We start from the raw sequence: 27,523 nt of genomic DNA, 5'->3' as shown, positions 1-27,523 counted from the left end.
AGTGCTGTCCACCGTAGAAATCGTGTTATAGCCTGACCAGGCACATAAAAACCCTGGCATAGAGGCGCGTCAATTGCATTTGATAGTGCAACACTGAGTACAGTCGTACCTGTGTTAAATTAATAGGCTAACTTTATGTATCAGGATTCAGGATTACGGGCTAATTTGATATTTTCATAAATTAACGAAAAAATATTATTATAGGTAACCTGATTTAAATAAATTAAATGAAACCATCAATCGAGCTAGTAGAATTTATTTTATTATTCATCAATAATTAATCAAATTCAGAACTTGAATATTCAACTGCAATGTCTGCTCATGAACGCTTCAGACTCTGTACTTCTTTCCCAATCCCATAAAATTCAACACTTAGAAAGTGACAAAATTTTTTAAAATAGGTAGTTGAAACAAACCACAGCTAATTTTCATAGTGGACTGTACTATACGATAAACATGTCAGTCAATTTGACAACCTTTGTCGGAAACATTATTCAATGAAAATATTGTCCGAACCCTAAGTATTTCTCTTCGACAAATACTTTAACACATTGTGAACCACTTTTCTTTCACGACTATAAAAATATTTTAGCAATTTAATTCATAAAACCAATTGCGCACATTTAAAATGAAGTTTGTTTACACTTTGACAGCAATAGACTGACATGCAAGGTGACATGTCAATGAAGTTTCCAGTTACTGTTGCCATTAAAAGAAATTAGTACCATTAGTTTTCCGCAACATGGCGAGGGTTTTTATGTTCCTGGTCAGGCTATACATTACACATTATACCTGTCTGGACCTGGCTTTACAAATTATGTACTCAGGTTTAAACAGCAGATAAAGTACAATTACTTTGTGTTTATTTCAAATGTTTTAATTGAAAGAGAACTTTCACATTGTACTCAATTATTTATTTGTTTATATACTTTATACATCTGAGTGTCACTAGTTTCGGTGACAACCTGTATAATGATACATGTCAGTCAATTTTGTGCAGGTGATAGGTTAAATAACTATTATTGAACCCGCAACGAAATTAAGCAGAAGAACATAGAAGTTTAAAGTTAAGAATAGAGTGTAATTATTTATTTGACTAATACCCGTTTTCACCATCAATCCCTAATTTTTAAGTGACCCATGTGGTATAACACATGAAAGGAATTTTGTTTTCACTTAAAAATTAGGGATTAATGGTGAAACCGGGCACTATTGTACTTGACTCATCATCATTTCAGCCACAGGACGTCCATTGCTGAACATGTGCCTCCCCCAATGATTTTCACATCGCCCGGTTGGTAGCGGCCTGCATCCAGCGCCTTCCTGCTATCTTTATGAGGTCGTCGGTACTTGACTGACCCTGTATAATTTGATAAGATGTCCTCACCCAGTAGATAAGTGTCATCGATGGTGAAGGTAGCCTCTTCTTGAGGATATTCTTGGAATAGTGGCCTCATGACCGGTAGACCGTCACGCGTGTGCTCGTAGAATAGGGTGTACCTGGTTTTTGTATCATTTATTAGGAAAACTTAGCAGAACAACATGTAATGGGTGTAAAATACTAAATATGATATAGATGTAAAGCCCGGTCTGTGAGCACGTAGAATTTTGTCCAATGACCCCAAGCCCATCCTTATCGCTCGCGCGTAATTATATTGCTGTCGCGACTGTGCGACGGACGCCCGCAGTGAGTGTGCGAGCGCGACAGCAACATAATTACGCGCGAGCGATAAGGATGGGTAGCTTGGGGTCATTGGACAAAATTCTACGTGCTCGCAGACCAGACTATAGTATGTAGATGTACAACCGAGACCAGAGACTGACGCCCGTATTCACAAACATTACTACGAGGTCTCACAGTGCGCGTGGACGCACAGGGTGACACACGAACCAATCACAGAGCTCTATTCAACGCTGCGCGTTCGATTTGCTGCTTCACTTAAGCAAGCATCGTTTGTGAATACGGGCGTTAGTTTTCAAAGGCGGAGATTTTTTTTGCCTCAGCGTACAGGGTACCCACTGAAAACCGGTGTCTTGGCACTTTGCAGTAATATCAGGCCTGTTCATCTCCGCGAGTTTACATCGAAAACAAAACACGCACGATGGCCCACCTGCAGGATACTATTCGACAAGGCCTCACATACGAGCGAACATTGACTCACGCACGCGTATTCTTGTGTATGATGGAAAAAATAATATGGTGTACTAAATACTGTGCAGTATTTAACTGCCTAAATAATAATAAAAACACATAATGTACTTTTTTAAGTTGCCTTAAGACACTGAGAGGTAAATAAATAAGTAGTTAATATTATTCATGATAATTCATGCTAACTCATGTACATATTTCCTCCGCCATTTTCTGCAGTTTGGCACCTCACGTCACATCATTTTACCGAAGTCAGCCCTATGGCTACCGATCACTGACGTTTGTCAACAAAATGGTGCTTGACTCTTGAGACAAGCTAAACTACACCATATTGTTAATTACATAGAGCATACATTTTTTAAATACCTTCGCGAAGTAAAACTTCTGTACGTAGTACTTATTATTATTCTGTGATACGGGCGATAGTTTCAAATATGTAGTTATTTATACGTTACCAGAAATCGAGCAGTGCGTAACGGCGTCTAGTAGCGTCCCGTAAGAGCGCAGTAGTGGCGGGTTCATATAGCCACGGCTCGCGGCGTTTGGTCTCGATGTGAGAGTGCGCTCGGAAGAAGGGCTGGTAGGCACCCGCCTGCAGAAAAGAATATATTGTTGATTACAATGGTTATCTACGTCAGGGTTTCCCAATTTTTTTTTGCCAAGGAACCCTAATTGATTATACTTTTCCTAGCGGAACCCCCGTACTACTCCGCCCGCACGCCCTGCCCCTCCCTTGTGCGTAAACAAGTCGGTGCGAGCGAACAACGTCGGTCACGAAACGTGGCATAATATTTTTTACGGAACCCTTGCGGCCTTTCCACGGAACCCCAGAGTTCCGCGGACCACCATTCGGGAACCGCTGATTCTACGTACTTTTAATTGTGAAAATTTTTAAACGTTAAAATAACAGTATTATTACAGCCAATGAGCTGCTATCGTAGTGACATTGACGTAGTAATGTCAATGTCACACTAGAAACGTCAGAATAGAGGGACGCGCGCGAACGACTCAGTACGCTTTTGTGCTAAATGATGAATAAAATTGTATTTAAAATGAGGCAATATAATGAGTTAAATATATGTACAGTGTTTTATTTATGAGAATAGATCTACCGTAGTAACCGTAAATAAAGACTATTAAATTTTGGCGAATTTTTTTTTGGTTCAAATCCGGCTCGAAGGACCAAATATGTAAGAATATTCTAGGCACTGCAGTGAATAACGTTGGTTACAATGGCGAATGTAACTAGATTTGGACCCCTTGGAGATTGTGTAACTGGCGTAAAGCGGGTCCATATACAATCCGGCCGAGTTAACTGTGCACTTGGCAGCCGTGACGTCACATCGACGCTCTGGTACGAGTGAAAGTCATAAAACTCATTTATTTTTGCATATAGGCTTTTAAAAAGCACTTTTACACGTCCCAATATTAACCCTACGGGATTTATTACGCCTTCGGGACAATAAATGGGCCAGTGCTGAGAAGAAGCAGCGCAAGAAACTCAGTCACTATTTATAGTGAATGCGAGGCAGAGTCTCATTCCAGCAATGTGTGCAGTTAGCTCGATCGGGTTGTACACTAGATGTCTAGTCCTGACCTGGTACCAGCGCGTCATCAGCTCGGCCTGCGGGTACTGACCTGGTACCAGCACGTCACAGCTCGGGCTGCGGGTACTGACCTGGTACCAGCGCGTCATCAGCTCGGCCTGCGGGTACTGACCTGGTACCAGCACGTCACAGCTCGGGCTGCGGGTACTGACCTGGTACCAGCGCGTCATCAGCTCGGCCTGCGGGTACTGACCTGGTACCAGCACGTCACAGCTCGGGCTGCGGGTACTGACCTGGTACCAGCGCGTCATCAGCTCGGCCTGCGGGTACTGACCTGGTACCAGCGCGTCACGGCTCGGCCTGCGGGTACTGACCTGGTACCAGCGCGTCATGAGCTCGGCCTGCGGGTACTGACCTGGTACCAGCACGTCACAGCTCGGGCTGCGGGTACTGACCTGGTACCAGCGCGTCATCAGCTCGGCCTGCGGGTACTGACCTGGTACCAGCGCGTCATCAGCTCGGCCTGCGGGTACTGACCTGGTACCAGCGCGTCACGAGCTCGTGCTGCGGGTACTGACCTGGTACCAGCGCGCCACGAGCTCGGCCTGCGGGTACTGACCTGGTACCAGCGCGTCATCAGCTCGGCCCGCGGGTACTGACCTGGTACCAGCGCGTCTACAGCTCGGCCTGCGGGTACTGACCTGGTACCAGCGCGTCACGAGCTCGGACTGCGTGTATTGACCTGGTACCAGCGCGTCACGAGCTCGGACTGCGGGTACTGACCTGGTACCAGCGCGTCATCAGCTCGGCCTGCGGGTACTGACCTGGTACCAGCGCGTCATCAGCTCGGCCCGCGGGTACTGACCTGGTACCAGCGCGTCATTAGCTCAGCCTCGGGGTACTGGAAGAAGCCGCCGACGTCGGAGCCGCAGAAGCTGACGCCGGCCACGCCCAGCGACAAACACATGGGAACCGACGCCACCAGGAAGCCCCATTCGGCCGCGTTGTCGCCCGTCCATACTGCCGCGTACCTGGAGGAAAGGTGGCAACGTTACCTGAGGCAGGCCTGTTCATCTCCGCGAGTTTACATCGAAAACAAAACACGCACGATGGCCCACCTACAGGATACTATTCGACAAGGCCTCACATACGAGCGAACATTGACTCACGCACGCGTATTCTTGTGTATGATGGAAGAAAATAAAGAAAATGGTGTACTAAATACTGTGCAGTATTTAACTGCCTAAATAATAATAAAAACACAGAATGTACTTTTTTAAGTTGCATCAAGACACTGAGAGGTAAATAAGTAGTTAATATTATTCATGATAATTCATGCTAAATCATGTATTTCCTCCGCCATTTTCGGCAGTTTGGCACCTCACGTCACATCATTTTACCGAAGTCAGCCCTATAGCTTCGGCGCAGTGTCGATCACTGAAGTTTGTCAACAAAATGGTGCTTGACTCTTGAGACCGGCTAAATTACACCATATTGTTAATAACATTGAGCATACATTTTTTTAAATACCTTCGCGAAGCAAAACTTCTGTACGTAGTAGGTACTTATTATTATTCTGTGCCTGAGGGCTTAAAGTAGGCGCACACCGTTGATTTTTCGTCGGCCGATAGTTTAGTCGGGCAGTTGATCAGTATGGGCATGTATGGGAGTGCGCACACTACGCCGATTCGATTTGGCCGATTCTTCATACAATTTAAAATCGGGCACAACTATCGGCCAAATAAAAATCAACGGTGTGCGCCTACTCTTACACTCAAGTTTTTAAGTAATTTTATAGGCTTTTAAAAATTAAAATTCCACTGGTTAATTATAATAACCTTAGGATTGATTTACAACATATTTCAAAAAAAGGTGTAAGACCCTATTGGTGAAAAATATTAATTAATCATTAATGTAGCGTTGCTTACCTCTGAGTGCCGGCGAAGACGGCGCGGGTGAGGATGAAGGGCCGGTACTTGCCGTCGCTGCGGTCCAACATGCCCTGGTGTGTCGCACGAATGTGGAACAAACCGTACTCGTTGTGGATGTGTCTGGAAGTCATGGCATTACGGTCACTCATAGTAGACTCTCTGGTTCATTTTATAAACTGCTATAGACAAGTAAAATGGTCAATGAGGACTATCGTTTTTATACTAACAGTTGGCACCCCTGGCGATTGACAGGACCTTACTCTACAGTGGCGCCATCTTGATGAGTGCAAATGCGATAGTCCTCCTACCACTTTCGCGCTCACCAGTCGGCGCCACTGTCTTCGCTACTAGCAAGTGACAGGACCTTACTCTACAGTGGCGCCAACTGGTGAGCGCTAAAACGATAGCCCTCATTGAAGCATGTGTATATTTTTGTGTGAAACAAGGATGGATGGATGATAAATTTAAGTGTGTGTGGTTGGCAAATTCAAAAATTATAAAGATAAAGCGAAAACTTCAGACAGGAGTCACTTTTACTATTACAGTAAAATAATTAAGATCACTACTTCGCAGAATTTGATCCCTATGACGATTGTATAAAAATACAAGATATCTCTTTCTATAAAAACGTATAGATCCAATTTGAAGCAAAATGGATAGAAATAAAATGTGTAATGAATCACAGGGTCTATTTGCTAACAACCAAACTGCAATATACAGGGTGTTAGGTAAATGGGTATATGAGCCGACACTAGCCCATGTTAACATGGGCATATAAATGGTATGGTGAAGTCAGAAATTTGATATCATCATTTTATTTTTCATACAAAATAAATTTAATAAAATCCGATTTGTATGAAAATTAAAATAATTACAATGAAGATATCAATTTTCTGACTTCACCATACCATTTATATGCCCATGTTAACATGGGCTAGTGTCGGCTCATATACCCATTTACCTAACACCCTGTATATTGTTTCAGCTCACTCACCTGTGTTCCCAGAAGGTATGCAAGCCTTGAGCATCTTCATCATGCTCGCGGTAGTGACGGCAATCCTTCGGCATGGTGATCTCAGGCCCGTTGAATACCTGCCGGGAAATATCACGTCATCATCATCATAATTCAGCATCATTTGTTTATTAACCCTTAAGTAACATCCTTATTTTTGGTTACACTTTGAACACCCTGGGGCAAAAAATTACCCCAAACGGAAATTGAAAAATTTTAAGTAAATATTTAAAATCAATTTAATTTTGTGATTTACAATGTATTAATGGACTCACTGAATTATACGATTGCTTTAAAAGAACGTCTATCTAGCGAAAAGAAACACCTTAAATCAATCATAACAAAAAAACAAATAATTTGTCATTGGCAACCAATAGTCTCCACAATGGTCTTCTAGAAAAATCTTGGAAAGTTATTGTGGGAACCAAAAACTTACACTAATCGGACATTAAATAGATGTTTTATGCATATTTTAAACACAAAATGAAATAAAACGAAAATTTCTGACTTTATAATAAAGCAAAATAAAAAAACTAATTTTTTTTATAAAATTATGAAAAAAATATTTAATAATATTTTTCATTTATTTTATTAATAATTTTTTTTTTAAAACACATCAGACACGCTGAATTACTGCGTAATTATCACTTTTGAGCCCTATTTCTGTGTCGAATTTATGAACACTCTGTTCTGAGGGGATGTCTTAAAAGTTCGAAAAGTATCATGTAAACAAGCTCTAATTATCTCTCTGCATTCTAGAGACAATGTGCTACTTAATCGTCATATAAATATTTACTCATTTTGTTTCAATGTTGTAAAAACCTATTAATAACATGTTAGGTCATGATAAATTAAAGTATGCGTAACTAACACCCTGGGGTAAATTTCTGCCCCACCTACCTGTACAAGTCAAATGGATGATTTTTTTCACATCCCGCATCTACGAGCTTAAAGCGCACACTCTGGATTGAGAATACACAAAACGACATTGCACTAACTACGCTAGAAAAAAAGACATGTCAATTTTTATGCGCCTGGGGTAAAAAATTACCCCACGGTGTTACTTAAGGGTTAACCTAAATAAAATAAAAATAACATTTTAACCGCCTGTGTGTTCTCAGCGCCGGCCGATATGTAGTCTGTCTGTTTAAAAAACCGAGATAAAAACTATCCTATGTCCTTTCCCGGGACTCAAACTATCTCTATGCCAAATTTCATCAAACTAGGTTCAGTCGTTTAAGCGTGAAAGAGACACAGACAGACAGAGTTACTTTCGCAACTATAATATTAGTATAGATTGTTTTTTATTTAATCATAAAGTTAATATTCCTTTACAGAGCAAGAACCACACATAGAGCAGCAATCACGAAATCTCAGAAACTACAAGTGCTAACTCCTAGTCTCAAATTTTGCATGGGGGTTCCTTCTAGAACGTAGGTGCTCACTAAGACGGGATTTTGCAAAATTCAAGCCCAAACGGGATCCACGCCTACGAAGTCGCGGGCGGCTGCTAGTACTAAAGTCTGGTCGCCGAGCACGTAGAAATTCGTCCAATGACCCCAAGCTACCTATCCTTATCGCTCACGCGTAATTATATTGCTGTCGCGACTGTGCTACGGGCGGCAGCAGTGAGTGTTCGAGCGCGACAGCAATATAATTACGCGCGAGCGATAAAGATGGGTAGCTTGGGGTCATTGGACAAAATTCTACGTGCTCGGCGACCGGACTATAGTACATCATATCATATAATACTCACGCTAGGCTCGTTCATGTCGTTCCAAAAGTGCACATCCTTGGACGTTCCGGGGAAGTTCTCGAAGCGGAATCGCTCGGAATAATACTTGCTGACCTCCGGGTTCAGGAAGTCCAGGTACGATGAGGAGCCGGGCCAGCACCAACCTGGGGACAGTTGGGAGATTAATATGGAGTATTTTTATTATTGGTTTTTTGGGCCTTCATTTGCGCCAGTTCGACCAGGTTTGATCTATTGTGGCAGCCCTTGTGTTTAGAGTTCACCGCTTAGTCCCGTTGTCTATAAATTTCCAGATTCTTTGCGCGTGATATCTGCTATCTCATCCGGGTGCATGATGTGTCGCCCGAGATGGATACTTAATATGGAGTAAGACTATTCCAACCTCACGTTCCCATCGCTGCAACTCCTGTGTATCCAGGTTCTACAGCTTCATCATCATCTCGGCCATAGGACGTCCACTGCTGAACATAGGCCTCCCCCAATGCTTTCCATGTTTCCCGGTTGGTAGCGGCCTGCGTCCAGCGTCTTCCTACTACCTTTGCGATGTCGTCGGTTCACCTTGTGGGTGAAAGTCACACGGCACGTTTTCCAGTAAGGATTTACAGCTTGACCGCCAATAAATAAATATGGAGTACAGAGGTAATGTGCCAAGTTAGGCCCATTCGTACATGAGGCTTCGAAAATATTCGATTCCCGACGATTGTGGTCTCTAAGCGACCTGTTGACCAATATTTTGTCACTGTTTTAAACTTTCATGGTCACTAACAAAATTATTATTATTGACGGGATTGCTAACATCTCACCCGCAAGTTTCTTCAGTTACTCCGTGACCATGGCGCTTGCAACAGTGCCGAAATATCGGAAACTCAAAATTAAGGTACATGGTAGCAATCCCGTCAATAATAATAATTTTGTCATTGGCCCATTAATCCTCCCAGTCCTAACGTACCTTCGTAGTCCTTCCCGTCCTTGTCCTTAACGTAGAGTCCTTGCGAAGTAGCGTCTTCGTGCAGGAAATATCCTGCTTCACGCTTGATATGAGGGTCGAAGATGGCCACCAGACGGCATCCTTTTGCCGTGTGTACCCTCCCAGTTTTAGTGACGTACCTTTGTAGCCCTTGCCGTATGTACCCTCCCAGGTCTCGGGACATACTTTCGTAGTCCTTGCCGTGTGTACCCTCCCAGTTCTAGTGACGTACTGGTACCTTCGTAATCCTTGCCGTGTAATATTCGTGACGTACCTTCCTAATCCTTGCCATGTGTACCGTCCCAGTCCAAACGTACCTTCGTAGTCCTTCCCGTCCTTGTCCTTAACGTAGAGTCCTTGCGAAGTAGCGTCCTGGTGCAAGAAGTAGCCTGCCTCACGCTTGATATGAGGGTCGATGATGGCCACCAGACGGCCTCCTGTTGTCGTGTGTACCCTCCCAGTCCTAACGTACCTTCGTAGTCCTTGCCAGGTGTAGTTCCCTCTCAGTTCTAGTGACGTACCCTCGTAGTCCTTGCCGTGTGTACCCTCCCAGTCCTAACGTACCTTCGTAGTCCTTGCCGTGTGTACCCTCCCAGTCCAAACGTACCTTCGTAGTCCTTGTCGTGTGTACCCTCCCAGTCCTAACGTACCTTCGTAGTCCTTGCCGTGTGTACCCTCCCAGTTCTAGTGACGTACCTTCGTAGTCCTTGCCGTGTGTACCCTACCAATCCTCGTGACGTACCTTCCTAATCCTTGCCGTGTGTACCCTCCCAGTCCTAACGTACCTTCGTAGTCCTTGCCGTGTGTACCCTCCCAGTTCTAGTGACGTACCTTCGTAGTCCTTGCTGTGTGTACCCTACCAATCCTCGTGACGTACCTACATAGTCCTTGCCAGGTGTAGTTCCCTCCCAGTCCTAATGTACCTTCGTAGTCCTTGCCGTGTGTACCCTCCCAGTCCAAACGTACCTTCGTAGTCCTTCCCGTCCTTGTCCTTAACGTAGAGTCCTTGCGAAGTGGCGTCCTCGTGCAGGAAATATCCGGCTTCACGCTTGATATGAGGGTCGATGATGGCCATGAGACGGCCTTTGTCGTGTGTACCCTCCCAGTCCTAATGTACCTTCGTAGTCCTAACCATGTGTACCTTCCCAGTCCTAACGTACCTTCGTAGTTCTAACCATGTGTACCCTCCCAGTCCTAACGTACCTTCGTAGTCCTTCCCGTCCTTGTCTTTGACGTAGAGTCCTTGCGAGGTGGCGTCTTCGTGCAGGAAATATCCGGCTTCACGCTTGATATGAGGGTCGATGATGGCCACGAGACGGCGTCCTTTAGCCGTAAGATTGGCCACCATTTCAGCTGGGTGGGGGAATTTTTGCGCGTCCCATGTGAAGTACCTGAAAATTAATGGTTATGTTAAGATTTTTGTTAAAAATCACCCCTAATACATTAATGTAATAGGGCGGATAAGATCCTTTATTACAACTAAATTAAGGTACAGTGTAGGAGGTGCTGGAACTTCTGTGCATCCCATGGGAAGTACCTGTGAAATGACGCCACATCTTTGTTGCAAAATTGGTGGCGATTGGTTGCAAAACTCTTCGCGACCTATTATTTTGATTACTTTGTGTGTGTGAATTTCTAAAGAGACATTTGGTTTCGAACTCAGCGGATTAGTTGGCATCTCTCGATATTTCTATGGCGGTGTAAGAGAGTCGCTGTGCTAACAATAATGGTTCTTATTTCTATAGCAATAGGGCTCACTTCTTGCGGTCGGTGTACTCTATATCCAGCCAGATGACGTCAGCTGGTATGTCGTGGTGGACGTCAAAGTTCTCGTCGACGCCTCGCATTAAGACTATACTTCTTATTACTACTGTGTTAGAGCTCATTCTTACTGTCGGTGTACTGGATGTGTGGTGTGAGTCGCTATGCTAACACTAATGGTTCTTACACAGATCACAGAAACTAAAGTAAAGGGAGATGTGACAAGGGGGCGGGGCCAGTGTCGCAGCAATATTCCCAAAAACAGAACACATTGCTCGCGACAGCAATGATGACAGCAGCGACGTCATAATGTAAACAATTTACATTGCTTGCGTAATACTAAAGATTAGTCGAACGTTGAGTACTGATACCGCAGTGGATAATGAGCACGTATTTTGATTACTTTGTGTGTGTGAATTTCTAAAGAGACATTTGGTTTCGAACTCAGCGGATTAGTTGGCATCTCTCTATATTTCTATGGTGGTGTAAATGAGTCGCTGTGCTAACAATAATGGTTCTTATTTCTATAGCAATAGGGCTCACTTCTTGCGGTCGGTGTACTCTATATCCAGCCAGATGACGTCAGCTGGTATGTCGTGGTGGACGTCAAAGTTCTCGTCGACGCCTCGCATTAAGACTATAGTTCTTATTACTACTGTGTTAGAGCTCATTCTTACTGTCGGTGTACTGGATGTGTGGTATAAGAGTGCTTTCACATATAGGCGTTTTTGTCGCGGGACTGTAACGCTTCTAAGTCGCGCTGCAGTAGCGCGACTCGTACCCATACATATTTATTTATTTAGTGCAGCTGCAGCGCGACAGACGCGCGACTGCAGCGCTTCGATCTGGCGATGGCAGTATACGCCGCGTGATCGCGTGCAATCAGTCGGCGTTAGATCAGTATTGCATGCCGCATGTGTATTGTGTACATTATAATTATTGTCAATAATAAAATGTACATTATAATTATTGTACATTGAATATTTGTTGTTAAACTTGTAGTGCGACTGTGAAGCGCGGCTGTCGCTATCAACGGCATCGCGATTTAGCCGCGCTACAGCTTAAAAAAACTTTACTGACTTATTTAATTAATAAATGTTATTATAATATATCTGAATTCTTTGACGATAAATCTAATTAGTTTATGTAATTGCCAAATTTTATTGTTGTCTGACAAATTGTATGCTCTTTGAGCGGAACATAGTGATACTACCTAATGTAACATGTCACCATTTTACCTATGATTCATAATAAATGATTTTGTATTTGTATTTGTACAGCCGCTGTAGTGTGAAGGGATTCGCTGAGCAGCACATCAGTCGCGCATATACTCACTTCTTGCGGTCGGTGTACTCGATATCCAGCCAGACGACGTCAGCCGGTATGTCGTGGACGTCAAAGTTTTCGTCGACGTCGCGCAGTACGTCTTATTACTACTGCGATAGAGGTCACTTCCAAAGTCGCCGTTGGCAAGGTTCCTAATGGTTCTTATGACTAGTGCAATAGAACTCACTTCTTGCGGTCGGTGTACTCGATATCCAGCCAGATGACGTCAGCTGGTATGTCGCATTGCGACTGTATCGATGTGAACGCGCGACAGAATCGCTACTGCATCGCTACAAAAAGGCGAGGGGTCTAATGGTTCTTATGACTAGTGCAATAGAACTCACTACTTGCGGTCGGTGTACTGGATGTGTGGTGTGAGTGAGTCGCTGTGCTAACACTAATGGTTCTTACACAGATCACAGAAACTAAAGGAAGATGTGAAAAGGGGGCGGGGCCAGTGTCGCAGCTATATGTCCAAATACAGAACACATTGCTCGCGACAGCAATGATGACGGCAGCGACGACATTATATTTTATGTGGTAACAATTTACATTGCTTGCGTAGTACTAAAGATTCGAACGTTGAGTACTGATACCGCAGTGGATAATGAGCACATATTTTGTTTACTTTGTGTGTGTGAATGTCTAATGCGACACTGTGTTTCGAACTCGGCGCATTAGTTGGCATCTCTCTATATTTCTATGGTGGTGTAAATCAGTCGCTGTGCTAACAATAATGGTTCTTATGACTAGTGCAATAGAACTCACTTCTTGCGGTCGGTGTACTCGATATCCAGCCAGATGACGTCAGCTGGTATGTCGTGGACGTCAAAGTTCTCGTCGACTCCGCGCACGTCTGCCTCGTCGACGTAGTTCCAGCGGCACTGGTGGTAGGCCAGCGAGAATTTCTGGGGAGAGAGAATACGTTTAAGAAAGAAAGAAAGAAAGAAAAACATTTATTTGGTTCCAACTTAAAATATAGCACACAGAATCAGATAACAAAAAACAGATAACAGATACAAGTTAGAACCAAAACTGGCCACCGCTCAGCATGTGTCATGTGTCATGTCTGGTGTGGTAAATAAAACCCAGAACACGACGCTGTTATTCTGCGGTGACCATTTTTGGAGAGAGCTGGGCAAACATGAGACAATACACAAAAACAAATAAAAGAGAAAAAACAAAATAAAAAATACAATATTAAAAGAAAGAAAAAAAAAGTAAATGGATTATGCCCAACATTATCCGTCATGACGCTGACAGGAGGGCGCCACCATCACGTACGGGTTTTAGTAACACGTTTACGGAGTTGGAACTTATACAGAAGCTCAAAGTTGCACAGCGTGCTATGGAGAGGGCTATGCTCGGTGTTTCTTTACGAGATCGAATCAGAAATGAGATCCGTAAACGAACTAAAGTCGCTGACATAGCCCGACGGATAAGCAAGTGGCAATGGGCAGGGCACGTAGTACGCAGAACTGACGGCCGATGGGGCAGCAAGGTTCTGGAGTGGAGGCCGCGTACAGGAAAACGCAGCGTGGGACGTCCACCCACAAGGTGGACCGACGACATCATAAAGGAAGCAGGAAGGCGCTGGACGCAGGCCGCTACCAACCGGGCAACAAGGAAAGCATTGGGGGAGGCCTATGTTGAGCAGTGGACGACAATTGACAAAATTTTATAGAGCGACCTGACACACGCATAAGCATATCACTTCTTAAATGCATAGAAAATTCATTGACTTTAGGGGTTAGGTAGTATCTTTACTGGGAAAGACCTAATGTTCAGCAGTGGACATCATATGGCTAAAATGATATTGAAAACTCACCGGCGGTAGAGGAGCGGCGCCTGTAAGTCTGGTGTACTGGCGGAAGACGTCAGCCGGCTTGTCTCCCATCATGATAAAGGTGTCGATCAGACCCGATTCCGACATGAACCTGGGAACAAGGGAGCATTTTAGTATTCTAACTGTGGAGTCACGAATGTGCAGTGTAGTGAAATCACTTTTAAAATGATGGTTACAGTGATACGTTTAAATTAGTGCCCAAGGTTAGTCGGTTTTGCGACAGTGACCCGACTTCAACACGTCTTAATTAGTGTCAGGGAAGAGATGGGAGAGTATTGATACAGCAACATGATTCAAATAGTGTCTGAAGGGGTTATTGCTACATTATGACGCCTCATCTAGTTTGGTACGAGTACAATGACACATTTCACCTAGTGCCAGTGACAGAAGGCACAAAAGGAAAGGGATTTCGCTAAAACCACCGTGTCTCTCTAAACACTCGACATTGGCAAAACTAGTGTGCTTCAAATTCGCACCATTGAAGCCATTAGACAGAATAATAATAAAATAGTGACACGACTGGATGAGTTAAGCACAGTTTAGCTTTACTAAAATTACTCAAGGAAGCAAAAAAATGACTTGCTACAGTGAGGAGGTTTTGCTACAATGACACTGTTGTTAGTGTGTCAGGAAGATTAGGAGGAAGTCTAGCTACAGTGGCAAACTCACTAAGAGGAGACGAGGAGCTTGACATATTTCTCCTTTTTATGAAATTTTTCTACAAGGAGATGAGTATGGTAGGTCATTTAACACCTTCTCTCACTAGAGGAGGTCTAACCAAAGTGGCACTCTCACCTAGAGGAGACGCGGCGCTTGTGACCACCAGTGACGACGTTGACGAGCGAAGACACGACGGTCTCGTCGGCGTAGTTCACGATGTCCACCCACGTCTCGGCAGAGAAGTTTGCTACATTGACACCATTTACCTAGTGTCAAGTGAAGGAAGGCACAAAAGGCACCTATTGGGCTAGGGAAGGAAGGAAAGTGATTTATCTAAAATATAGACATATCTCTGTCTCAGGGGAAGGGGAAACAATATTCCTAGTGATGCTAGGGGAAAGGGGAGGTTTGTTACATTAACACACCTCACCTAGCGCCAAGAGTGAGAGGAAGGGGTTTTGCTACAATGACATACTCACGTAGGGCTAGGAAAGTCAAGAGGAAGTTTGGGAACAGTGGCACACTCACGTAGAAGGGACGGGGTGCTTGTTGGCTAAGACAGGTGGTTTGTCATGACATGTCACACCTAGTAACATCATAAGTGAGAGGAGGTCCTACTGCAGTGGCACGCTCATTCAGAGACGCGGCGTTTATTTGTTAAGAGGTTGACGTAGAGACCTAGGAAAGATGGGAGGAGGTCTAACCAAAGTGGCACACTCACCTAGAGGAGACGCGGCGCTTGTGACCACCAGTGACGAGGTTGACGAGCGAAGACACGACGGTCTCGTCGGCGTAGTTCACGATGTCCACCCACGTCTCGGCAGAGTTGTGCCAGAAAACACCGACTGTTCGCTTCGTTCTGTAAGGAAACACGTGGGTTTGTCAGATCTAAAAACCTTTATGGTATTTAGTCCATGTACCAAATATATTAGCGTTAAAGATAAAAGTGTTTTCACCACGGGTGTGGAATTGTGGATACTATTCAGAAATTATTTCTTTTCTATAAATTAATCAGAGGATCAGAAGATTATTGCCCTAAAGGGCGTTAATTGCTTGTAACAAAAAAATGTCAGCCTTTGAAATGGCCGAAGGTATTTTATTTTGGCTGTCTTGCTGAACACAACTTTTGTGTGTGTCTGTATTTTATTGTGATGTCAATCACAAATGTCTCCTAGACTTTTAAAGCGAGTCGTGGCCAGTGACCCGGAAGGTCTAGCTGACTCTTCTGGTTGGTTTAGACTTCTAGAGCAAGTTATACAATTCGGGGGGCCCGCCGGAGGTCCTGGCCCCCCGTGGCCCCCGCGTGCCCACTCACCCGTGAGCATAGAGCACTGGCACGGAGCCGTAGATGGCCAATCGGCTATTCAGCTCGTATTCGAACACGTCTATAGTCTGGTCTGTGAGCACGTAGAATTTTGTCCAATGGCCCCAAGCTACCCATCTTTATCGCTCGCGCGTAATTATGTTGCTGTCGCGCTCGCACACTCACTGCGGGCGCGCGTCGCACAGGCGCGACAGCAATATAATTACGCGCGAGCGATAAGGATGGGTAGCTTGGGGTCATTGGACAAAATTCTACGTGCTCACGGACCGGGCTTTAGTATACGGGTGTTTCTCTGCTATTTGGAAAATCGTCCATACAAGACTGTCCTGAAGTAATTTTATTAATTGTTGAAAAATTTTGCTAATGAAATTCAGGGCAATAGTAATTTAAATACATATTTAAAAAAGCCCACACATTTTCCCCTTAGTTTTTGAGTTATTGGCGATTTTTCGCAAAACTGCGACAGGGGACTGTTGCAACCACCCAGGGGAATGTTTTATGGACAAAAACAATTAGTATTTTTCTTTAAGTAAACAAACTCTTTATTTTTCTTTGCCATTATAAAAATATGTAAGGTTTTGAAACAAAAAATATTATTATTAAAACAAATATTACTAATTTATAATGACTTTTCTTAAGCCTAATAACAGTAGCATTAAACTTAACGAACAATTAAGTTTTAAGACTTAAATTGTATAACACTAAAGTCAATCTTTATAATAATCAAAAATGTAGTATCCTGCCTTTTAAAACAGAACCAAAAAAATACAAAAAGTAATAAACAAAAAACATTATTACTGCTAATTTTTGTTTTTTGACCCCGTTTCTGGTGAATGTAATATTGAAACGCTATTCTTGTTATTTCGTGTTGGGTCAGATGATCTTAAAGGCGCCTGATGTTCTTCTGCGAAATCTTCTGAATCAGATATAGGTATTTTCTCTTCCGAAATTATTTGTTCATTATCATCATCATCATTTCAGCCATAGGACGTCCACTGCTGAACATAGGCCTCCCTCAAAGACTTCCATGTTGATCGATTCGTAGCGGCCTGCGTCCAGCGCCTTTCTACTACCTTTATAATGTCGTCGGTCCACCTTGTGTACCGTAAAACGCAGCGTGGGACGTCCACGCGGCCTCCACTACAGAACCTTGCTGCCGATGGGCCAACAGTTCTGCGTACTATGTGCCTTCCTATTGCCACTTCAGCTTGCTAATCCGTCGGGCTATGTCACCGACTTTAGTTCGTTTACGGATCTCCTCATTTCTGATTCGATCTCGTAAAGAAACACAAATTATTTGTTATGTCTTCATGACTTTCTTTTTTGCACGAAACTTAGCACAGTGCTCCCTCCAAACCTTTTTTACAGCCTTATGCTCACGACAACTCATATCTTTAACTGATTTTAATTAAAGTTTTACTTTTTTCTTCTTTTTTTCAATATTTCTTGTAGGGTAATGTTTCAAGTCGATGATATCATAATTGCACAGCTATACGTTTTTGTTCTAGAAATTCTTCTCATGTTTCGCGTAGCTTCTTTTTCAGTGAAATTTTGAGATAATACCTACTAAAAAGACGTTATTTTAGTGGTCAAAACCTAGGAAAACAGTAGTATGAACAGTCCCCTGTGGTATGAACAGTACCCTGTGCTATGAAATGACAGGGGAATGTTCGCCAGGGGAATGTTATTTTTACGTGAATACTTCATAAAACAATATCATTTAAAAACATTAAAATAAACGCAACTTATGTGGCTACATACTAGAAGATTAATTAATTTAAACAAATTGTCGTTATTAAAACTCTTAAAATAGTAAAAAAAAGGCTCACCAGGGGAATGTTTTCACTGACGGCCGAGACGCGTGGTTCACCAGATGACGCAGTAGTAGCATTAAACAAAATAGCGGCTGGCCACTAGCTACACAACTGAACAACCTTAACACCTATTGCGTTCCGTTTCGCGATCTAAGTGCTTTGCGCCAAAACTAAATATGACTTTAAACCGGTTTTAAAATTTTAACAGGGGAATGTTTTAATAATTTGAGGACAGCATTCTCAGAAGGATATTTTGATTAAAATTATATTGTAAACATTGTTTGTGATGTATTAAGATGCTAATTGTTATTGTTAATGTATTTGGATATTTTTTATTCAAATATCAACAGCAATATAATAAACATTTGTAACAATATGTGTAATTCTGGAAAAGGGACGTACCAGGGGACTGTGATTTGAAACGTTTGAGGTTATTTATTCGAATATTCTATGATTAAATTACTAAATATGCGATGTCATGCTAAGAATACCTAATTCTATGTCGGTATTGATACAAAAACCTGAGAAATTTTAAGGTTTACTACATAAATTTAGCTTGGGACAGCGATTTTCCATTTAGTGGAGAAATGCCCATACATTCAGGGCCCCACTCACCCGTGTGCATAGAGCACCGGCACGGCGCCGTAGATGGCCATGCGGCTGTTCAGCTCGTACTCGAACACGTCGAGTTTGTAGAGGCGGTAGAGCTCCCCGCCGGTGGTCCTTCCTGGCCCCTTTTTGTCCCGCGTGCCCCCCGATTGCCCCCGTTCAACCAATATGCCCCCCGTGGTCCTCGATCACCCCACGTGAACCCATTCATCCTATGTGCCCCATGTGACCCCCTTCACCCTGCGTGCCCCCCGTGGCCCCCACTCACCCGTGAGCGTAGAGCACCGGCACGGCGCCGTAGATGGCCATGCGGCTATTCAGTTCGTATTCGAACACGTCGAGGTTGTAGAGTCGGTAGGGCTCGCCACCCGTGGTGGTGGATAGGGCCAGGCCGTCGGTGTGCTCGGGGATACCTGGGGAAAAGAACGTCAAGTTCCTTAAAAAAAACTCATAAAAACTCTTTTAAAAAGCACTTTTACACGTCCCAGTATTAACCCTACCACTGCTTCGGGACAATAAATGGGCTAGAAAAGAAGCAGCGCAAGAAACTCAGTCACTATTGTCAGCCTCCTTTTCAAGGGTTTACAGTGCTTAAAATATACAACTTATAGTCATAAGTATTGATGCGAGCTAGGTAGTTAAACATTCCAAACATTTTTATCTTTTATTTAATCATCAACTTTATACAGTGTGAGTCACGTTAAAGTGTACATATGAAAATAGATGAAACTAGACCTATTTTTATCGACAAAAAAGAGGTAAATTTTTTTTTGAGATATTTTTTTAATTTTTTATAGAATTTTTTTTCTTCCAATTACTTATTGTAAAGAAAACGTAATAACTTTTAAACTAAGCGGTATATCCTGATAAAATAAAAACAGTAATATTGCTAAATAACGAGCGATACTAAAAAATACATAAAATACACAAAAAAGGCCAACAAATAATAAAAATTGATACTTTTTGAAAAAAATCTGCTTAAAAATTCGTGTCTTTTTGGTTATTTGATAAATTTCTCAAAAAAAATGCCCATATAACAGGTGGTTTTTATTACTTTTTATTATTCTCTATCGTATTACCTTCGTAAAACCTAAAATCGCATGTCTCTATCCCTATCACAACATTTGCTATGATCTATTTTCATATGTACACTTTAACGTGACTCACACTGTATAGGGTGTTTTTTTAGAGGTATAGAACTTTAAAAAGAAATAAAATATATAAAAATATGTTTGATTCACATGGTATTGGTTTTGTTTAACAGATGTTCTTATGCCATTTATGCTTCAAAATGATTTCGGGCCAAAGGGCGCCACGGTTGGCTCAAATATAGCGTAATCGAGATGTCCAATTTTCAATTACTTTTTCGAGCAACTGGGGCCATACATCGGCAATAACGCGACGAATGTTGGCATTGAATTCCGTAGTTTATCTGCTCAGTAGTGGACTTCAGATATTCCCAGAGAAAATAATCCATATGTGTGAGATCACCCGATTGTGGAGGCAAATTCAAAGATCCATCGAGTGAAATTATGCGCTCATCGAATGTTTCCCTAAATAAATTGAATGTGTCGCGTGCTGGTTGGATGGTAACACCATCTTGTTGAAACTATAGCTTAATATCATTCATCTGAGGAATGAAAAGTTACGAAAATTACGTCGACCGTAATATAGGACGTTTGTATGGAAAACTGAACCATGCTTTTTAAAACACATTTTTGCACAATTTGCAAACGTTGTTTTAAAGTAATTCTATTTAATTATAAAATGGCAAAACCTACTGTCCACAAATGTACCACCAACTATCAAATTAGCTATCACTAGAAACAGTGTAGCCAATTTAAAGTTGTATACCTCTAAAAAAAACACCCTTTAGTAGCCCTTATTAGAATAAAGAAGATAAAAGGGGTTAAGGCCGTGTCCAGATGACGCGTTTTTTTTACATCGCGCGATTGAGATTCTTAGGCAAAACGCACGACTGCATGTAAGTAATAATAAATAGCTCCTGTGCACAGGCTGGGGATGGTCTCTGGCTCATGATATAGTCAGAGACTAGATCCAGCATGTGCACCAATTTCACTTTTGTCGATTATTTTGCACTTAAAACGCCCTCTACGTGTTGGATCTGTATCCCCACGCAAGCCTTATAAAGGACCGGGCCACTTTTGACCCGTGAGCTCCAAAGCGTACAAACATAATAATAAATAAATAATCCTTGGACATTTAACACTGCGCCGCTAGCTCGACTAAACAATCGGCCGACGAAAAATCGGTGGTCTGCGGCTAGGCTAAGATATCATGTTTGAATACACTGAAATGTTCTATATTCTTATACAAGTTCCCGCTCTATACTCTATGGCCAAAACTACGAATACACTTACCATAGACCTGGTCAGCGTCAGGGAACGAGAAGTCGAGCGAGATGGCTTCATTACCACGCGGCTTGCTGTCGTGGTGCGACTTGAAGTTCTCGCCCCACATCCCTTCTTCTTCCTGCTAACAAAACAAATCATCATCAGGTCATTTAGTTTCCTCACAGACCACCGACTTTTAGTCGGCCGGCCGATAGTTAGGTCGGTTTATTCACCACCTATCACCTGGGTGAACAAATTAGATTTTTTTGTGTCCTCATTTCACCTCGGAACCATTTCACCCAACTTTATTTTCCAGGTGAATTGAGTGCACAAAAGTGGTCGCTTGTCGCCTTTGTTCACCTAGGAATTCATTCACCCAGGTGAACAGATGCGACTTTTTTCACTGATCAAGTGGACTTATATCACCCGCATAAATTATGTTAGAAATGCTTAGAAACTGTCAAATTTCTATGTGCAAAATTTTAAATAAATAAATAAGTTTGATATGCCTGCTTGTGGCATCGTAATTCCCAAACAAATACAGTAATACCCCGCTTTACGCGAGGGATATGTTCCGGAAAAAAAACTGAAATTCGCGTATAACGAGGTATATGATTAAACATAGTCAAAAAATATTTTTTATAGAATACCTACAATAAAATACGAATCAATAAATGCTAAAACAGGACTTCTAACCGAGCTAAACACGACGGACCAAACAAAACGAACGAGGGAATCCCCATGGAACAAAGTCGTAGAACGGGGAATGCCCAATTCTTCAATCAGAATGTTCAGAGGTAGCGAGGATTCCGCGACCAAAGAGAAGTTAATAACTACATTATGTTTATAACATTCTTTCGCATAATTCGAGGCATTTGAACGCGAAATTTGAAATTTGCGTTAGAAACCGCGCAATACGGGGTCGCGTAAAGCGGGGTATTACTGTAGACCGATTTTGAAAGGTTTTTCGTTTAAAAACCGACATAGTCAAAATGGTTTTTATATGTGTATGACTATCGGCTACCAGCTACAAGTTACAACGCTAATTTGCAGTTACCGGTTCGTTAGAGTAATTGAAGTAACTTTTAGAAATGTTTTTACTGGTGAAATTTTATTATGTTTCATTGTTTTTGCATTTAGTATTAAAAAGACAATAGTAAGTTGTGACCATGTGCACACAAAATGCATGACGTATTATCAGCCTATTTACTTTTACATTTTAAGGATTGGCTAGTCATAGTAATGTATAATTTATTACTTATTAATAACTACAGAATGTAACACTCGCGACCTACACAGATAAGGTGTTAATTATTATGTAATTAGGACTAATATGCGTGTAAATTACACGTTGCTCTGGATATGACCTCACGTAGACAATAAATTGTACAAGTCATAACACTGCACTCATTAGATAACGCGTGTCACAAATAATATAAACAAGTTCATTGTAAATTCAATCAGTAATAGGGATGTTTCCTGGGTAAAAAGCAAGACTTTTAATTAGTCCGGCAGTAAGCTTATCAAAAACTACTCGACAAGTATTTTTCACTTTTTAAAACTAATGAAAATGTAAAGAGATAAAGCGTACCAAAGTTCTAAAGAAAAGGCCCGTGACGTCAGTGAGTGCGTAAAAGTGCAGTGCACTTTGTGACGTCGCGCGGAACTTCGGCCGAACCAAACAACGGCCCGCGCGCGGGCCATATCCGGCCCGCCACTGCCATCAATCTGGCCCGCGAAAGCTTAAGTCTAAGCCTATGTTTGCCCACCTTTGTGGGCAGAAAAATAAAATTGTGATGGCCCTTGTAACATACCGAAAAAAATATTATGGCCCCAAGGCTTCAAAGTTTGAAGAACCCTGACGTAGAATCACGAAAAATTAAGGTTAAAATCAGTTATTTATTTTTATTCCATCTGGATCTGGAAGAACGTATCTCAAGTTCATTGAAAATCTATATCCAACAAATAATAATCTAAACCAATAAATTATCAGACACTGATTGATTTGTAAATCACATAGAATGACATACTTAAGTACTCGTACATTGATATCTCTTTACGTGCTAAATTACACTAAGCGATAAGAAAATTGGATTGACGGGACATGGATTTCGGCATAACTGTAGTTTGTTAGTTTGTTATTTTGTCAATGACGGGCTAGGGTAGGAGTAGGAACGGTTTCGCACTACGTCCGATCCACTTGACCTTCATTGGTTGGGTTTTTATGGCGGTCAAGCTGTAGATCCTGGTTACACAGGAGTTGCAGTGGTGGGAACGAGAGGTGGGAATAGTCCCGTTTAGGTCCGATCCAAACCGTTAAAATACGGATCAAGAGAACAATAGGTCTTGCGGTCTAATCCATTATATCTGATGAACATAGGCATATTTAAAAAAAAGTAAGGGACACATGAAAATTACCGGGCCAGTTATAGGTCTTACTTAGTCAGTGCCTGAGGTATGAGAGCTACACGGGAGTGTTTGAGTCGTCAAACTGAGTTTAGCACCTACAGTTGTGTAAATAAAGTTCATCTTTCCTTACTTTACGTAAACAAATCGAATCTATAACGATTGTGACGTAGTCTAAAGTCACTGGTATCTTTTACTGAAGATACAGATGATCATTGTCATCGAAAATGACACGAGCGGAGCCGCGGGTGAAGGTTAGCGCGCGACACACGCGAAAACGTTATCAGTCACGTACAGATAACGGAGATCAATGGCGGGAGTCATCGATCCCATGTACAAAACAATGTTGACACGTTTTGTGATCTTTTGTCTATTTATCTATTGAATTAGTCATTGAATACCTACGACTATTATTGATCACATTATTGTTAATACAGACCGACACCAACACTTGGTCTCATGATTAGAATCTGAGAGGTTCTGGGTTTGATTTCCAAGTAGGACACATCCTAAGACCTCCAAATATGTAAATATTTTCGTGTATTTACTTCCAGTTTTGTTCGGGCATTGCGGGAAGCTGATTTTATTATAGAAATATCAAATCACATGCTTGCCGCAGCCTGTCGTGTGCGCCTAGACTTACGCTCGTATTCACAAATACTACTATGAGGTCTCACAGTGCGCGTGGACGCACAGGGTGACACACGAACCAATCCCAGAGCTCTATTCAACACTGTGCGTTCGATTTGCTGCTTCACTTAAGCAAGCATCGTTTGTGAATACAGGCTTTAATTCCAATCAGAAATATAAAAACAGTAACTTACCACTTGAACAACTTCGCCGTTCTCTTCATTCTTCTGTTTTTTCTCAATCAACGGTTCGACCAACAGCTGTGAGTTCTCGTTCAGAACCACAGCAACCTCTCCCTCCTTGTCCAGAAACTCGATCTTCAGAGGGCTGGCTGTTATCACCACCTTGTGGCCTTTGGAGTTGGCCACGATGAGCTGCCCGTCCTTCTTTGAGACTTGGTCTAACCTGGGAGAGGAGATAAGTTTAAACTTTCTCTTTAAAGATGAGATCTGCACTGGAGAGTGTAGAAATACATAAATAAGTAGGGTTTTCAGTGTAGAAGACACTTAATATGTAAAGGACACTACAATTCATCTACACATAGTTGTGACACTGACCGCAGATGAAGCAAAGAACAGATCAGTAATTTAGGAAAAACATTTCGGATAATATATCTGTTTAACTATAGATCAGCATTGTGAGAGCTGGTTCCTATTGTAGATTTTAAGAAAATCTGGTGGTGAAATTATCACCAGGCCCACTCCGTGAAATCTATTTTATTAAATAATTATACATTTCAATAATTGGTAGATTCCTAGAAGTACAGTGTTGGGTTCTAATTAAATAGACAGGCTATACAAATGATGAGATCTGTTGATTTGTTGTGACGCTTGCTGTCTGAATAAAATCATTGGTACCAATCAACAAGCAGTGACATGTGATGGGTTTTAATTCTTCATTAGCCGGCTGGTTGAGTTTGAGAAATCTCGTTTAATTATACTTTTCTATGATGTTAAGATTTTTAGAATAACATGCAAAAAGTCTAAAGCCTGGTCCGTGAGCACGTAGAATCCCGTCCAATGACCCCAAGCTACCCATCCTTATCGCTCGCGCGTAATTATATTGCTGTCGCGACTGTGGGACGGGCGGCCGCAGTGAGTGTACGAGCGCGACAGCAACATAATTACGCGCGAGCGACAAGGATGGGCAGCTTGGGGTCATTGGACGGGATTCTACGTGCTCACGGACCAGGCTTTAGTTGTGTAATAAAATAAAAGCGTCTTACTTATCAGCCAACGGAGTGTCCTTCAACGCAAGCATGGTAGAGAAACGAGGGTACAACGGATTGACCTCTTCCATCTCCACTCGGAACGTGCTGTCCACCAGAGCCGATAACTTGAGCACATACCGGAACTGTGAACAATTTTTTTGTGTAATAACAAATTACTAATATGAAAATTATAAATAACTTGAAAAAATCGAACTGCCTAAGGCGGGAATTGAACCCACGACCTTCCGCTTGCCGGGCGACTGCTCTTCCAACTGAGCTACTTAGACACTGGCTGAACCCGTCGAAATTTTCAAGTGTAATACGCTGTTACGGCCAGCGTTTGTTTCATCAATGTTGAGTATACCTACCCTACATCTAACAGAAATATTGTTGCAAATATTTAACTGTCAGTTAAGATGAAACAGCTCTTTTACATAGTTACTCTTATGCGACTCTTAACGCTAAAAATTAAATAACTAAATTACTAATAGTCCCGTTAGCCACTCGTGCTAAGCTAAATATGCTTGTAGCACGAGTGAGAGAACAAATGTGCGCTAAACGTTATTGTTGTTCTTTGGAGAATTCGCTAATTTACGGTTTTGTTGTTTTTGGATAACAATGGTTGGATATTTAAATAGAAGTTAACATTTTAGAATAGCTTTTATAGGTACCTACAGGTTTGTTCAAAATAAAGCAGACTTCAGAATCTTAAGTTAAATATTAGTCGTTTGTTTCAGCCAATGTCCACTGCTGGACAAGGTTGCAGGAAGTACCTGGATACGGGCAGCTTAGGACCAGTCGTTATGGTAATCCTTGGAAGAGTTTATCAGTGAATATTATTATTGTTATATAGGAAAATAACCTAAATGTGTTTGCACAAGGAAAATATTGTTTTCATTTTGCTAAATAAAGGAGAAAGATTGTTTACATAGCACTTAATATACTGCCAAGGTACCTGTATGGTTTCAAAATAATACATAAGGTAAGGGTATTGATTAAATAGGATAAAGACAAAATTAGGATTCATCAGAAGTTGGCAAACATAGCAGCCTATCATATCAAGCATAAAATTATGACTCCATGCAGGTAAATACACTTGTTGCCGTTACATCATGCATTATTGGCAGCCGTCCAGCGCCTGAATGCCACCAGACTTCATGATTTACTAATCTATAGAAAGTTAATAAATCATTATCAAAAATTACTTACCAAAACTGTCTTTGACTCCGATTCCAGGTCGATAGAATTCACGTCCGCGAACAGAAGGTTGTCATGGATCATAATATTATCGAAATCAACAACGTAGTGAGATTTTTCAGGCTTGAAAGCCCTGAGGCGTTTACAAAATCCTGACTGTTCACAAGTTTTGAAATTGTTTCTATCGACACCAAAGCTACCGCTGATGGCCAAAAAGCCAATCAGCAGAGGACCTAAGGTCTTCATCCTGTAAGAGAAACAACACTGCAATTAATTATAGCAAAAAATATTCAAGTCTATCCTAGACAAAGGCCGGTGGCGGTCACAGCCACTTGTAATTCGATATTTAATTCAATTACCTGGCAGTATTACGGAGTTCTCCGATGTAAAAAGAGTAGCGAAACTCCCAATTCAATTACTGTATGATCATTGCCGGCAACACGTTGATAAAATAACGCCGATTTTTTAGATTTTGATAAAAATTGCACGCTCGCGTTACGTGGAGAAATCTTGTTTGACAGCCAGCGGACCAGGGTTGCCATTACGAAAATAAAACCGGCAACTGTCAAAATGGCGCTAGTGCAGAGCTGTTTCAGCCTTGTACGCATTAGTCGAGTAATTTAGAATTTAGTCGATTGAGTGGCGAGTATTTTAGTTAAATAAATATCAATTGTCTCTACGTTGGGGCAGGAAAGTTCTCGAGTGGCGACCACGGGCTGGAAGACGTAGCGTGGGCAGGCCTCCTACTAGGTGGACCGACGATCTGGTAAAGGTCGCGGGAAGAGCCTGGATGCGGACAGCGCAGGACCGTTCATTGTGGAAAACCTTGGGGGAGGCCTTTGTCCAGCAGTGGACGTCATTTGGCTGAAAAAAGAAAGAAGAAAGAAAATATCAATTGGCATATTTTTTACACTATGCTTCTAGTCCCAAACTAAGCAAAGCTTTTACTATGGGTACTAGACAACGGATTTAAACATACTAAAGTTAAGATTTTAGTAGCCAAAGCATAAGCCAAAGTGTCTGAACA

General features: G+C 42.1%; 1 protein-coding gene across 1 annotated transcript in view; it reads right to left on the bottom strand.

Annotated features, from left to right (window-relative positions):
* Positions 1 to 27,036, bottom strand: part of LOC135084423 (neutral alpha-glucosidase AB) — a 34,731-nt gene extending 7,695 nt beyond the window's left edge. Inside the window, exons 1-16 of the mRNA XM_063979209.1 lie at positions 26,856 to 27,036; positions 26,509 to 26,743; positions 25,315 to 25,442; positions 24,284 to 24,494; positions 21,081 to 21,192; positions 18,968 to 19,112; positions 15,674 to 15,811; positions 14,275 to 14,383; positions 13,215 to 13,354; positions 10,563 to 10,750; positions 8,396 to 8,538; positions 6,622 to 6,719; positions 5,625 to 5,747; positions 4,562 to 4,727; positions 2,605 to 2,741; positions 1,388 to 1,500 (exon numbers count right to left, since the gene is read on the bottom strand). Of these exons, the coding sequence (XP_063835279.1) occupies positions 1,388 to 1,500; positions 2,605 to 2,741; positions 4,562 to 4,727; positions 5,625 to 5,747; positions 6,622 to 6,719; positions 8,396 to 8,538; positions 10,563 to 10,750; positions 13,215 to 13,354; positions 14,275 to 14,383; positions 15,674 to 15,811; positions 18,968 to 19,112; positions 21,081 to 21,192; positions 24,284 to 24,494; positions 25,315 to 25,442; positions 26,509 to 26,742 (2,185 nt within the window). The 5' untranslated portion in view covers position 26,743; positions 26,856 to 27,036. The remainder of the gene's footprint in view (positions 1 to 1,387; positions 1,501 to 2,604; positions 2,742 to 4,561; positions 4,728 to 5,624; positions 5,748 to 6,621; positions 6,720 to 8,395; positions 8,539 to 10,562; positions 10,751 to 13,214; positions 13,355 to 14,274; positions 14,384 to 15,673; positions 15,812 to 18,967; positions 19,113 to 21,080; positions 21,193 to 24,283; positions 24,495 to 25,314; positions 25,443 to 26,508; positions 26,744 to 26,855) is intronic.
* Between the last annotated feature and the right edge of the window lie 487 nt (positions 27,037 to 27,523).

This window comes from Ostrinia nubilalis, chromosome 26 (assembly GCF_963855985.1).
Source record: "Ostrinia nubilalis chromosome 26, ilOstNubi1.1, whole genome shotgun sequence".
NCBI classification, from domain to species: domain Eukaryota; kingdom Metazoa; phylum Arthropoda; class Insecta; order Lepidoptera; family Crambidae; genus Ostrinia; species Ostrinia nubilalis.
Note: the sequence above shows the minus strand (reverse complement) of the source record. Positions and strands in the feature narration are given on the sequence as shown.